Below are 14,654 nucleotides of genomic sequence, written 5' to 3'. Positions count from 1 at the left end.
AGTCGTCTTTAATCTCCCTGTCTCTCTCTCTCACCTGTATTCAGTCAAGCTCTCTCTCTCTCTCTTCTCTTCTAACTCGCTCTCCTCTCTTCTCTCTCTCTCTCTCTCTCTCTCGTCTTAAATTATGCAGACATTTTAAACTCCAGAGAGCCATCTGTTGCTAATCACCGCCAAAAACAAATTAAAACCAATTGTGAGGCTGACCACATAAAATGGAAGCAGGTTTGATCTCATTTCAATTGTCAATGCTCCCACGTCATCGGCGGCGGCTTCATCCCACCATCAGCTAGCTGCTGGTCTCGCTAGCTCTGACGGCTACCACCAGGGGGACTAGGAGAGAGAGAGAGAGAGAGAGAGAGAGAGAGAGAGAGAGCCTGACTGAATACAGGTGAAAAGAGACAGGGAGATAAAAGACTGACTGAAGACAGGTGAGAGAGAGAGAGGGATGAGAGAGGAGAGAGAGAGAGAGAGAGAGAGAGAGGGGTGGTCATAAAAGAGACTGAATACGATGAGTACGAGGGGGAGAGAGAGAGAGAGAGAGAGAGAGAGAGAGAGAGAGAGAGAGAGAGAGAGAATACAAGGATAAAACTGAAAGGGAAACGGTGGCGTTGGGGAGTAGCAGAAAGAATAAAGAATGAATGAGAGAATGTGGAAGAAAAAGGGATGAGAGAGGTAGATGAGGAGATGCAGGGGTTATAATATATATATAGGGATAATAATATATATATATATATATAAATAATAGTATTTTATCTATAATATATATAGGAGAGGAAAGGTGAGGGTAAAAGAGGAACTATGGGGCAGAGTGAAGGAAACGGAGAAGATGGGAAAGGGGAAATTGATGATGGAAGAGGAGAGAGGAGAGGAGATGAAGGGGGTCAATAAAAGTAGGTCAAAGATAAAAATATGATAAAAGAGGATATAAAGAACAGGCAAATGGGAAGGAATGCGAACGGAAAGAGGGGAGACATAAAGGAAGGCGCCAGTAACCTATAGTAGGTGTTGCGACGCCAGTCTGAGCAGACATCGATCAATCAATCAATCAACCGTGCCCAAGAGGTAATGGGAAGGACCCGTTTCTGACCCTTACCAGAAAACCGACCCCCACCCGAGTCGCAAAGTCCCTCGCCCACACGCCCCTGAAAACGTTTCTGAGAATTTCGGTAGTTCGGGGGATGGGCGGGAAACGTGTGATCTGAAGATTCATCTCTCTCTCTCTCTCTCTCTCTCTCTCTCTCTCTCTCTCTCTCTCTCATATTTGAGATATGAAACCTGAAGTCTTTTGACTACTCCTTGGTACAAAAAAAATATTGTAAGATTCCAAAGTACAAATCTCCAACTGTCTGTCTGTCTGTTGGTCAGGAACTAATAGATGTAATCATTTAATCTTTCATCCCATGTTTTAATCAGTTGTTTCGAAACGGCTGTAGTTACCAGAGAAGTATCCCGATTACAAGACATTTATATTAATCTAACAAAACTGGCATAGAATTCTTCAGTGTATCAACCAGCCAATTGAAATGCTTTTATTTCTATATAAAAATATCAAATACAGTGTTGCATCATTTAAATGTTCTATCACGCCTTAAACAAAACTGAAAAACTTGGAAATACAGATCTTAAAACATAAAAAACTACGCGGATCAATGTGAATGACAAATTCATCTTTCGAATCATATATACATCTAGAAAGTTTACAACTTGAAAAAAATAACACTGCACATAAAACATATTTATTCATTTAAAAATAAAATACAATCATCAATCTATGAGTCCGTTCATGCAACAAAAAATTAAACATTTGGGGAAAAGCCATGCCTGCGCCCCCCCCTGGTTACATTTCCATGGAAACATTTGGTTAAATTTCCACACACAACAATGTCGGAATTTTTAGGGTTACGAACTGTTTAGAAAGTCTTCCTCCGATGCCAATGCGGGCTTCAATTTTTAGTCCAGGGACTTTTGGACCGCCCAAGAGCGTCTGGTCAACCAGGGAGCACTATAAGGCCCAGGAGTTTTACACAGTAAGGGAAGTTTCGACTGCTGATTGCTCACCAAGTTAAAAAAAAAATGATTTCTTTTCTTCATCCCAACCTTTCTCTGCCCTACAAATAACGAAAGGGGCAAGAAGCACTCCTGAAAAATGGCCCCCCACCCCCCCCTCTCCACCCCCCCCCAAAAAAACAAAAAAAAAAAAAAAAAAAAAAAAAAAAAAAAAAAAACTCGACGGGCATCACGTGCCCTTTTTTTTCGGGGCCATACATTTCCACGAAAAACTACCGAAGTAGGAAGTGGTTGGAATTCTACATCGGGGGATATGAAGGCTAAACGAAACGTTTTGCAAATACCCGAAAATCATTAAGATTTCCGAAAGCTGGGGAGGGGCAGGGGGGAGACTGAGGTAAGGTGGAGGGCCGGGGGGACTTGGGGGGGGGGGGGGGTTGAATGTAGAGGGCCTGCCGACTCTCATCTGCTGCTCCTGCTGGTGGTGTTGGTGGTGGTACCACCTGACCAATTGCTGGCGAGGACGGGAGAGCAGGTACGGTCTGACCAGGAGCCAACGTACACAAACGCACATACACGTACATACGTAGTACACACACGCAGACATTATCCCGGATCTCTACGAACTTAAATCATAAATCTGTGCACAATGTAACAAAAAAGTAGAAAGGGGGAAAAAATCGGTACTATGGAGGGTGAACAGTTAAATATACAGACGCTCTCTCTATACACTGCTTCGTTTTGTGACCTTTCATTAAAAATCAATCTCGGTCACTATCGTCTATCGCTCTGAGAGAGAGAGAGAGAGAGAGAGAGAGAGAGAGAGTATAACGGTGATTAACAATCAATATATATAAATATACTCATGAAATTCCACCATCTTTGCCTAGGATTCCAACCTCAGGACCCAGGAGGATGAGTACGCTCCATACCAGTTGGGCCTCTGCCGACCTAAGCAGTGAATTGTGTATCTAGCAGTTAGTCGACTATGGTGGGTCACAACCAGGATGGAAAAATGGACGGGCTGGCAATATTCACCCCCAAAGATAACTTAGAACCGGAAAGCTAATATTTTCTGGAACCAACTCGACAAAAAATAAAGGTTATAAAAAAAAAGGATTGTTACACGATCCAGAAACGAGCAAATAAAATAATCACTTCGCATTAGCACAGACACACGTACATACATGCCCCACCTAAACACACCTGGTACACATGTCGCAAAAACGCTTGAATAGAAAGAGTTTCAAACACCTACAACAGATCAAGCCAATCACTCCACGGTATTTGAGAGCCATGTTTGAAAGCCTCAAACCCAGAAACTGGAGTTAAGTGATAAAATAAGAATGTGAGTGTGATTGTGTGTGTGTTTTTTTTTTCTGAGACCACCCGTTGTTCAAGTAAATGGCTTGCTACTGAAAAAATCTGAATATACTGATATTATAATGACAGAAAATGTTAAAATATTCTCCTCAAATTAAGTTATTCGAATTTTTGTATATCAATAAAAACGCCTTTGGCCTTTTAAGCAACATTTTATGAGCATTTCTCGCTTTTACGAACAAATGATGTGCATACGTCGATAAAACAAGACAAAGAAAACATAGAATCTACACACACACACACCACCACACACACACACACATATATATATATATATATATATATATATATATATATATATAGATATAATATATATATATATATATATAGATATAATTTGTAGTGCTCATAAAGACCACTCATTGTAAGGAATCATAGTCAATTTATCAAAACAATGAGAGAGAGTAGAGAAGAGAGAATGAGAAGAGAGATGAAGAGGAAGAGAGGATGCGGAGACGAGGAATGAGAGAGAGAGAGAGAGAGAGCGTACTACAGGTGCAAAGGATGGAAGGAAGCAAGCGCGTGATCACGGTTACATGGCTACAGAGAACCACGCCTCGCATTCATCCTCAATATAACGAACTTCGGTGGACTCTCCTATATTCTCCCATTTCTTGTTTCTATCTCCAACGATTCCTCCCACCCCTCCTCCCCTCCCACTCTACCCTTGCTTCTCCCGTTTCACTGCCGACAATTCCTCTACCATTTCTCTTACGTTTTGCGTTCTTACTCCAACAATCTCTTCCTTCGTCTTCAGAAGCTATTTTTTCTCCTCGTTCAATTTCTTCTTCTTCTTCTTCTTCTCCAACTCCTTTCATTCCAAAAATTCCTTCTTCCCCAACCAATTCCTCCAATTCCTCTCAATCCCCCCTCCAACAACTCTTTCTGTTCTTCCGATTCTTCCTTCACCTCCTACACTTATTCTCTCCACATCCAAGAATTTTTTTTTTTTCTTTTTTTTTTTTATCCAACAACCCCTCCCCTTTTGCTCTTCGCCTCTACGCCTCACAATATCTTCTTCAGCAACTCAACGGACTTATTCACTTCTTCTGCTTCTCCTTCCTTCCATCCTTTATCGACCTCTCCCATACATCATCACCTTTCCATCTATACTTCCCTTCCTCCACCCATTCCTCAACCATCTTCCGAAATCTCTACCTCCCTTGACCACGTTCGAACTTTAACTGATGGAAAAATCTGGAAGTATCTCTATTGGCGTCGCACTCGAAACGTTCAGTGGTTTCCATCGTGATTACTTGTATTTGTAGTTCATCTGATAACGTAAAGTTAGTTTGAACTTTAGCTTTTTAATCATTTCTCTTTTATTTGTTTCTTTATTATATTTACCACGATTTTTATCTTTTACGATGGCAATGTCTGCAAAAATATGAATAACGAATACACACACACACACACACTCACACACACACACATATATATATATATTATATATATATATATATATATAATATATATAGATATAACATACATATCATATAAATACATATATATATATATATATATATAATACATATAATATATCTATATATATATATACGTATATACACTACGCAGATATCATCCCCATGAAAGTACTCTATCGATAAAAGAAAAACAAAGAGAGAGAGAGAGAGAGGAGAGAGAGAGAGAGAGAGAGAGAGAGAGAGAGAGAGAGAGAGAGAGCATTAAAACCGAACAATGGCTTCACGACAGTTTTAGTAGCCCATAAATGTAATGAAGACAATTTATAATCGATAGTCAATTCATCTCTGTGTCGCAGCGGACGGTCCAAGGGAACACGAAGCAACACCACCGGGAGCTCGCAAGGGCGAAAGTCTTAGGGAAGGGCCGCGTTCCAGGCGACCCTAAGGACGGGTGTCGGTTACTTCCTTGATGACTTCGAGTCCCTATCTTTTACGCGCTGTCTGGTTCCCTTGTAATTAAAAACAAAAAAACGTACGCTGCCGCTCCGCTGCTACCGACGGACGATGGACCTAGCGCTAAGGCCCAGCGCTGAGCTCGCCTCCTCATGCCAAATATGGACTTTGTTTCAGGGATTCTCTCTCTCTCTCTCTCTCTCTCTCTCTCTCTCTCTCTCTCTCTCTCTCTCTCTCTCTCTCTCTCTCTTGTGTATGCTAATTTATAAGGCAATGTAAGTCTTACATATATAAAACATATACACTGTATATATATATATATATATATATAATATATATAATATATATGATATATATATGTGTGTGTGTGTGTATGTACATATTCATACATATATTCATTCATATTTAGACACATGTATATGAATATATATATGTATATATAATGTATAGATCACTTCATTAAAAACATGTGTAAAATACACCGACATACTTGAAAGAAATCTAGCATGAGAGAGAGAGAGAGAGAGAGAGAGAGAGAGAGAGAGAGAGAGAGAGAGAGAGAGAGAGAGAGAAGAGAATATTGCCACTTCATTCAAGTATCAAGCAACCAACCGCTCTTAAGCCCTACTGTGTACTCACCTCGAAAGAAAGCTCGCCGATGTTGGACCACTGGAAGCTGGAGATCAATTTTCTGGAAGTCGTCGGAGACCCTCCCATGTCGTCCTTGAAAGGAGAAATAATAATAATAATAATAATAATAATAATAATAATAATAATAATAATAATAATAATAATAATAATAATAAATAAATAATTAGATAAATAAATGTCGAAATAGCTCCAGGGCTCACGCAGAAGAGTGTGCTATTAGAAACGGGGCAGGATGCAACCCGGAACCCAACGCTATAATAACCACCCTGTCGAGCAGGATGACTGCGATAGAAAAACAAATAATGAGTAAATTGCTTCATAAAGTAAGTAACTTACAGCAAAAATAAATAAGACTAAAGTAAGTAACTTACAAAGAAAAATAAGTAAGTAACTTACAAAGAAAAATTTGACGCCAATGTACAATATACGGAATAGTCACGCCCACAATCGACTCACTGCCTCTCGTACTCCCTATTTTCCTAGGTGTTCCCGAATCTTAGGTGATCTTCCAGTCTACAATGCATTAAAAGCCGAATTTCAATCTGGATCGCTTTAGCTACCTTCGACAACTTTATTTCGTCCTACTGGGATCAGATTCACCTCGTCGAGGTCTTCTTATGTTTCACTATACGACATGATGCAATATTTTTAGATGTGTACCTTATTCTCTCTCTCTCTCTCTCTCTCTCTCTCTCTCTCTCTCTCTCTCCCCAAAATCAGCTGCGACCCACACTCTTGACTAACAACCAGGTACATAACTCGATGCCTAGTTAAAGGACACGTACAGGACTTTCAGAAAAAAAAATACTCATGCCTTCCCATACCTCGTACCGTTCCGGGATCAAACGTTGACTCTGGTTGAGGAGAGAGAGAGAGAGAGAGAGAGAGAGAGAGAGAGAGAGAGAGAGAGAGAGAGAGAGAGCTAAATATATTGTGGTATTTCATTTTACCATCCTTACAAGCAACGGACAACAATAAGATAGTTCTATCCACCCATTAAATTCTAGACTTAAGAGAGACTCAAGTCACGTAAAAGCGCCATTGATTATCGTTAATTTAAATTCAAACAGTGAAGCGCACCATCCATGAAATGGACGAGAAGAATATATCTATTTGGTTTTTATTAAAATAAAAAAAAGGGCCCTGCTTGTGCTGAATACAAAGACTACTTTAAAATCGAGCTGTAGCTTAAATACTAATCGAAAAGCCGATTACGATAAAAAAAAAGTTATTTAAAAAAACCTATTATGAAAAAAGCTAATCGGAACGGAAAAACCGTGTAAAAACTTTCCGAAAATCGATAATTATCTACCACGGCATAAGATAACTTTCTTCTGAGGCGTTGAAATCTCCGGTAAGAGTTAAAAAAAATTTTATGGCTTGGTGTCATTTTTGTTGAAAATAAAGATTAGAAAGTTTTTAAATCAGGTAAATTATTAACAAATTCACGCAATAAATATATGATAATGTCAAACAGGCAAATGAAACACTAAAAACCGCAGAGGAAATATACAGTAGCAATCCGTTATGTTAAAAATCACATTCAAAATACATAAAAAAATATCTTGCTGTTGGTAAATAAAAAGTATAAACAGAAATTTAAACAAATGTGATGATATAAAAAATGAATATACATAAAATATAACTGGAAATATCCATTCCAGTAAAGGGAATAAAGTCACATTAAATATACACCACACAATCGCCTCTATTTTTGCCTAAACCTCACAAACACAAAGTCAAAAGGGTTTCGTTGACTCATTAATACACTGATACTTTTACTGAAGAACGCGCTTGAAATAAAACACGGGTAAATGTTGTACAAAGAACCATTAACATGATGGCTTTAGAAGAATGCAATGCAAATGAAGAATAAAAATTGAACGCAAGATCGATCAACCTGCTCACGATCGTTTGTCTATTTGGGATATTCAAAGACTTACTTCACTATCCTTTATAAAACAAAAGAGCATCCGATACAGACAAAAAGAATCCATATACAACATAGCCATAAAGCTAAAATCCCTTTCACTTCCTCCTTCTGCCTCCTCTCAGAACGTCTGACGTTTGCAATGAAGTAAGACCTCCCCTACCGACGGCCTCCCAAAGTATCAACAAAAAAGAGAGAGAGAGAGAGAGAGAGAGAGGCGAAATATATTACGAACTAATTCACTACTGCGTCTTTCTTCTGCTTATCTGCCGGCATCATCTTACCTCATACAATTCGACGCCCTTGGCGCAGATGGCCATAGCCACCTGCGGCGTCGGCTCCTGCTTCTTGCATCGCAGGCGGTACAGGTGGAGATTGTGGGGCGCCTCCTGCTGCGACGCCTCGCGGATGTAATGCGCTTGGGCCTCGGCTCGCGTCAGACCCAGGTTGTCCCGGTGCAGGAGCTGGACGTTTTCCATGATGTACGGGACCCCCACCCGGTCCACCAGCTGCAATGAAAGGCGTAGCTTTGATTGGTGTGGGCCATTCGTTATTATCGACAGAATCCCACAGTACTAATTATCAGCAACTCTAAAGGAAAGCTCAGATAAACTATTGGAAATTACGAAAACTCGTTAAATTTATCACCCACCCACACGAGGAATTATAGTTTATAAATTACTACAGAGGATTCAATAAACAACAGAAAATATCCATCAACTAGATACGAGACATGTTTAATTTGCTGGTTAAAATTCAATAACAACTGCGTAAACAAAAACAAAAATTCACTAACTGCAATAACAAAGGCTATAACAAGGTAATCAATGTGCTGGAATAAATTAAAAGAGACAGGATCTATTCCTTCTGTATAACTCATGATCTGCAAAATCAACAGAACGAAAAAATTTCATTAGCTGAAATAAACCCAAATGTTTAACCAGTGCGTAAAATACATTACAATTTTCAAACAAATTTATTTAAATCAATCTGCCAGCTGAAGAGGTTAAAAGTTAACATAGCCTACTGTGAAGTTCATTAACATATATACATTAACAAATAACGACTCTTTACCAGGAAGGTCAACGTAAACTGTTTCTTTACCTTAAAAAGCCCTAACGTTTGAAGGGAGAAATTAGCAGCTGTAAAAAATTAAATAAATAAAGCATTGAAAAAAGACAAGTTCTAGGCATGGAGCTAAACAGCAACTCGCAGCATCTCTTTACGATTTCTGGCTCGAGCGGATGTGGGAGGCAATGCGATCCGAGCAGCCGAAGCGCTCGGGAAAACAGACATACATACTTCCCGAGACACAGTCATTTCCTATAAGCAATGCGCAATGCATGCACTTCCCCACCGCGGGAGGGGCAGGAACCACCTAAACGCCACAGAATTATTTCCATACAGTGAAAAAATCAAAAGAATCTTCAAAATGACTTCATCTTTCTAGTGGGATGCAAAACCAAGATCTGATCACGGAAAATGCCCCTACCCACTGCGGGAGGGGCATTAACAATTTAAATACCACAGAATTATTTCCCTACAGTGAAAAAATCAAAGTAATTTACAACAATAACCTCACCTCCCCACTCAGAGGCAAAACAAAAACTTGAATCAAGAAAAATGCACCTACCCACTGTGGGAAATAGAGGGACGGGTCGAAATACTGCTGCTGGCTGTGGGGATCGTGGCAGCAGTCGCCCAGGTCGGCCTGAAGGGCGTAGGAGGCCATGACGAGGGCCGTCTCCTTAGGGATGGGTTGGTTGTAGGTGAGCACATTTTCACGCAGTTGCAAGTAGTAGTGCAGACGAGACAGTTGGTCCCTGCGGCCGGGAGGAGAGCAAAAGTGGTCAGTATTTAGAGGAATGATAACCATGATGAGGATGCTGATGATTTCACGGGAAAATACAGCTACTACTACGGTTTATAATAATAATAATAAAGGAAGTAGACCTTCTCTAAGGGCAGTAGCATTAAAAATAATGGCTTTTTCTACGACATTGAATTTATACAACATTGAATCAGTTTCTCCAATAATAATGTTAATAATAAGGGGAAGTTTTAAAACCAAATATACACAATAACAACAAATATAACAATGTGTCTACATCAGCAACCACAGCACCAAAAATATAATCAGAATAAAAACAGCACAGAAAGGACCCAGCCCCAATCGTACCTGAGCAGAAGTTCGGTCTCGACGTAGAACTGAACGCGGAATTTGAACTGCAAGAGAGGTTCGCCGTTCGAGTCCAAGCCCTGAAAGGAAACAAGAAATAAATTAAAACGTTAATTATTAAATTCTCATTGCATATGGAACGTGGAAACAGAGGTATGATGAAAAATAACCAGGGAATATCAAATAAAGATCAATTTAAAAACTGAAAAAGCCGAGACAATAATGAAAAAGGGGGCGAGGCGTTCAAAACCATTGTGCCCCTGTTGACTTAAGCAGGGGATTATGTACCTGGTCGTGACAATTATGGTGGTCGCAATCAGGGCCGAAAGAGGCAATGGGTAACTAACATCCTCCAGAAAGAAAGTCGTGCTGAGAATTGGAGAACTATATATATATACACACACACACAAACACACACACACACACACACACACACACACACACACACACACACACACACACACACACACACACACATATATATATATATATATATATATATATATATATATATATATATATATATATATATATATATATGTGTGTGTGTGTGTGTGTGTGTGTGTGTGTGTGTATGTCTGCTCAAGCAAGCACGTGTGTGTTAAGCACTTAATCTAAGTTTAAAGAGACGTGGCTGTTATCACCTCACGAGAGCTATACGCTGAGGCGGTAATCCCCGTTTATATTACAGTAGCCAAAGCACGTCCGAGCAATTTATTTATCACAGTTTAATCACCTAATTTTATCTGTAAATTGACGTCACACCACCAAAGGTCATCGACGTCGGTCTGACTGTTGCATCTGTGTTTACTGAGAGAGAGAGAGAGAGAGAGAGAGAGAGAGAGAGAGAGAGAGAGAGAGAGAGAGAGAGAGAGAATGCAAATTCCCTTCACAAATAAGGTCTCTACAAGGTCAGCGTCTGGACTGTATTCTAACTCAGCTCCGTCTCCCACTGCCGAGTAAAAATAAACGTTCGGGAAAATGAAGGTTTAATCTTGAAACATTAGGAAAACGTTTACCGTTTATGAAAAAAAAAGAAAAGGCGGCACTGCCGAGTTAAAAACGTTGAAGATAATAAAAGTGACAGTCTTATATCTAGTAAAAAATGTTTTGAATAATCAATTGCACTGTCACTTTAAAAACGTTCTCAAGAACGAAATCTCACTCGAAAATATTGGAATACGTTTAAAAAAGAAAGAGAAGCTTACACTGACGATTAATACACTTAAAAGAATAAGTTAAACATTCAAGAAAACGTCTTCAAAAAGGAGTAATTACCACCGAATATCTTGACTTAAAAGACTGTAAAATATTATAAAATAAGATTGTGTTGCCAATTAAGAAACGTTAAAGTGAATTAGCCTTACATAGTAACGTCTAAAACAAAGTTGAATAAAAACAAACTGCACTGAAGACTGAAACAACTTTCAAAAGATACAGGAATGCTGCTCAGTGAAAAAAAATGACGAAAAAAGTTTATCAAAGAGAATATTACACCGCGAGTCAGTAACCTTTTTGAGTGGGGACCAACGAATGGACGGACAACTATAAAGTTCTCTTGAAACGCCTTGAAAATCGTTTACTTGCGAGGACAAAATGACAAGACAGGTTAGGGAGCAAGCTGCCAGCCCGTCTTCAAGGATAACTAACGCAAGTAACTCTGAAGAGTTACGCTTTAAAACCTAAGTGTAAATTGCCGGGTATGTATTTGTATTGTATGCTTTCTCCTTCCATACCTATATATATATATATATATATATATATATATATATATATATATATATGTGTGTGTGTGTGTGTGTATGTATGTATATGTATATATATATATATATACATATGTATATACATATACAGGAATAATTGGATACCAGGAAGATAAAGCAATAATCGTTAATATATTTGAAATAATATTATGTTTCGGACGATGGTACTACGAAGGAGAAGAGGCGAGTCGCAGAAAGGAAGGTCGTAGGTGTGCAAAAAAAAAAAAAAAAAAAAAAAAAAAAAAAAACAAAAAAAAAAAAAAAAAAAAAAAAAAAAAAAAAAAAAAACACCTGGACCCTTTAAGGGCCAAGGATGGAGCGCACTTTAAGGGCCGTTGAGCTAACTTTTACTCTAAGGGAGTGAAGTGTTGATTTTGAATTCGCCTGCGCTCGGACTATGGTACCTTCATTCTGTAAATTTGTATCGGGGGCCAGTGATCAAGCAGGCTGGACCCGGGTTGGAAGACAGCAAGTCTAAAATGCGGAGTTCATTACCGGTATCTCTTTTGAAAGTCGTCGAAGCTCGGAGAAAAGTGAAAATAATATGCGCCAATAGCTAACAAAAACAATATATCCTGCTCTTGATAATGTTGGTAAGTCTTCATAATACCAGCACATACTGTAGTCAATCGATCAAGAATAAAAATAAAGAAATTACAAGGAAGTAAAAAAGGCAGAAAAGTTAAAAGTCAATAGTTACTTATAGCATAACGCAACGACATACCGGCTTACTAAGAGAGAGAGAGAGAGAGAGAGAGAGAGAGAGAGAGAGAGAGAGAGAGAGAGAGAGAGACTATACGTAACGTAACGCTTAGGCATGCAGGGTCCTTGGATGATGATTCGGTTGTTTGTAATCGTCTTGGTGAACATTCCATCGTCGTGTTACGGCTGCAGCCGTAGCCTTGTTCCGTGTGACAGCTTCGCCGTTTTTGTCGGTAAAATTTGCGCTTCGGTTTCGATATATTTCGGGGATTATGTAGCATAACGAACTCTACAGAGATTGGAAGAACAACAGCACTTGGGAGATGGGGGGATAGTGGAATAGCCTGTCGGTGGAGAAAGGGAACAGTACTAATGATAATGGAGAATCGTACTGTGGCTAAAAAGATGGTTAAGGTACTGGCGCTATTGAGATGGAAAACAGTACGTGCGCTGAAGATGGGGGATAGTGCATACTACAAGCGCTCAAGAGATGGGGGAATGGCCTCGGAGTTCGAAGGATGGAAATAGTACAGTGCTAGAGATAGGGAATAGACTAGCACTACAGAGATTGAAGTTAGACGTATGTTGGTACGGGATGGGTAGTGAGGTGGATGGGGAACTGGATAGGTGGCCAGGGACAGGGGTCATGGGGAGGTGGGGTGGGGGAGGTAAAAGATCAGGCAGGCCCAACGAAGCCTGAAGCGCCCCAGCAAACTATACTGGACACACACACACACACACACATACTCATCCAACTCGAACCTCGGCCTTAAAAGCTACAACTATCTTCACAACCTAATGTTTTATAGCATCTAGACGCTATCTCGTTTTGTCTATAAGCAGACGGGGCCTTTCAGGTGGGGGAGAGGGATGTGGGAGGGGGTTGAGTAAAAGGAATGAGAAAGGGGGAGGGAGGAGAAGAAGGGGGAGGGGATATATAGGGATATATAGCGACATCTGGTACGCGCGTCGAGTGGCCGTTGGCCACGTTCCTACTATGGTCAGGGGGCAGCCTTTCCAACCTGCCCGGCATCTTCCGATTCCGTGCGTTTGGCTTCCTCGTCCTCCTAAAGTAAATACCGCGGGACAATGTATTCTTTTATATTCTACTATTTATCATTTCGTAAAACACAAGAGTCATAGGTGCGGACATCAAATACCCCAGGAGACGAAAACAAATCAAGATCTATGTTGCTAATCTAAGCCCAAGTTGTGGTTACATGGGACATATTTGAACACTGCCATTATACACGACCAAACTATTGCATTTTTTCTCACATCTGAAAATAAAAATACTCGGCTAAATTCTCTCTCTCTCTCTCTCTCTCTCTCTCTCTCTCTCTCTCTCTCTCTCTCTCTCTCGTAACTAAGTTATGTCGTGGTAAGTTATGTAGTGGTATTCATATCGATTTTTTTTAAACTTAGCGCTAAAGTCGATTACATCTTCGATACTTGGAATGTGTGTGTACATATGTGTGTGTGTGAGAGAGAGAGAGAGAGAGAGAGAGAGAGAGAGAGAGAGAGAGAGCTATCCTAAGACAAAAAATACCGATCGTATAATTGAAGTTGCAAGGTGAATTGCATTTTTTTAGTAAACGTCTAATATACGACGGTTAAAGTTCAAATATAAGACCAAAAGTTATAGAGTTCTATTGCCAAGCGAGCGGGAAAGGGGGGGGGAGGGCGGATTTCAGCACGTCCTAGTAAGTCCTAACGTGCCTCTGTGTACCTGATCGGTAGTAGACTAAGGGAGTCACGGGCAAGGTGGGAAGGACTTGGTAGCAACTCTTCCCAAAGCTGTAAGGGTGGCAATTCCTGGAGACATGCCTCCACACACACACACACACACACACACACAAGTGTAATTTTTACCCATTATGCGATTATACCCTTTCTTAAACTATATTAACTTTCACTGAGGCCTCATACTGTACGAATTTCTGCCGCTTGTTACAGGCTGTAAGAGAACATTTTTATTTGCAATTTCTATTGGTCATCATTTTACCAAATGTCCTTTGACTTTGAACGTCACATTCTCCTGAAATGTCTAGTTGAGCAGTAATGGATCCTAATGAGACCCGACAATCGAAATAATGAGTAAGCAGATCTCTCTTCAAAAGGACTTGCAGATTTGACAGGATATTAGTAAGACGATTCGTTTA

At 39.8% G+C, this 14,654-nt stretch overlaps 1 protein-coding gene across 2 annotated transcripts in view; it reads right to left on the bottom strand.

Annotated features, from left to right (window-relative positions):
* The window catches only part of LOC135214314 (protein expanded-like), a 142,829-nt gene that overhangs the window by 34,486 nt on the left and 93,689 nt on the right, over positions 1–14,654 (bottom strand). For both annotated transcript variants that reach the window (XM_064248480.1, XM_064248481.1), the window contains exons 5-8: positions 10,028–10,107; positions 9,482–9,671; positions 8,133–8,357; positions 5,907–5,990 (exon numbers count right to left, since the gene is read on the bottom strand). In XM_064248480.1, coding sequence (XP_064104550.1) covers positions 5,907–5,990; positions 8,133–8,357; positions 9,482–9,671; positions 10,028–10,107 — 579 coding nt within the window. The remainder of the gene's footprint in view (positions 1–5,906; positions 5,991–8,132; positions 8,358–9,481; positions 9,672–10,027; positions 10,108–14,654) is intronic.

This window comes from Macrobrachium nipponense, chromosome 45 (genome assembly GCF_015104395.2).
Source record: "Macrobrachium nipponense isolate FS-2020 chromosome 45, ASM1510439v2, whole genome shotgun sequence".
In the NCBI taxonomy this organism is placed as follows: Eukaryota; Metazoa; Arthropoda; class Malacostraca; order Decapoda; family Palaemonidae; genus Macrobrachium; species Macrobrachium nipponense.
The sequence above is the reverse complement of the archived record's forward strand: the minus strand, read 5'-3'. Positions and strand labels throughout refer to the sequence as shown.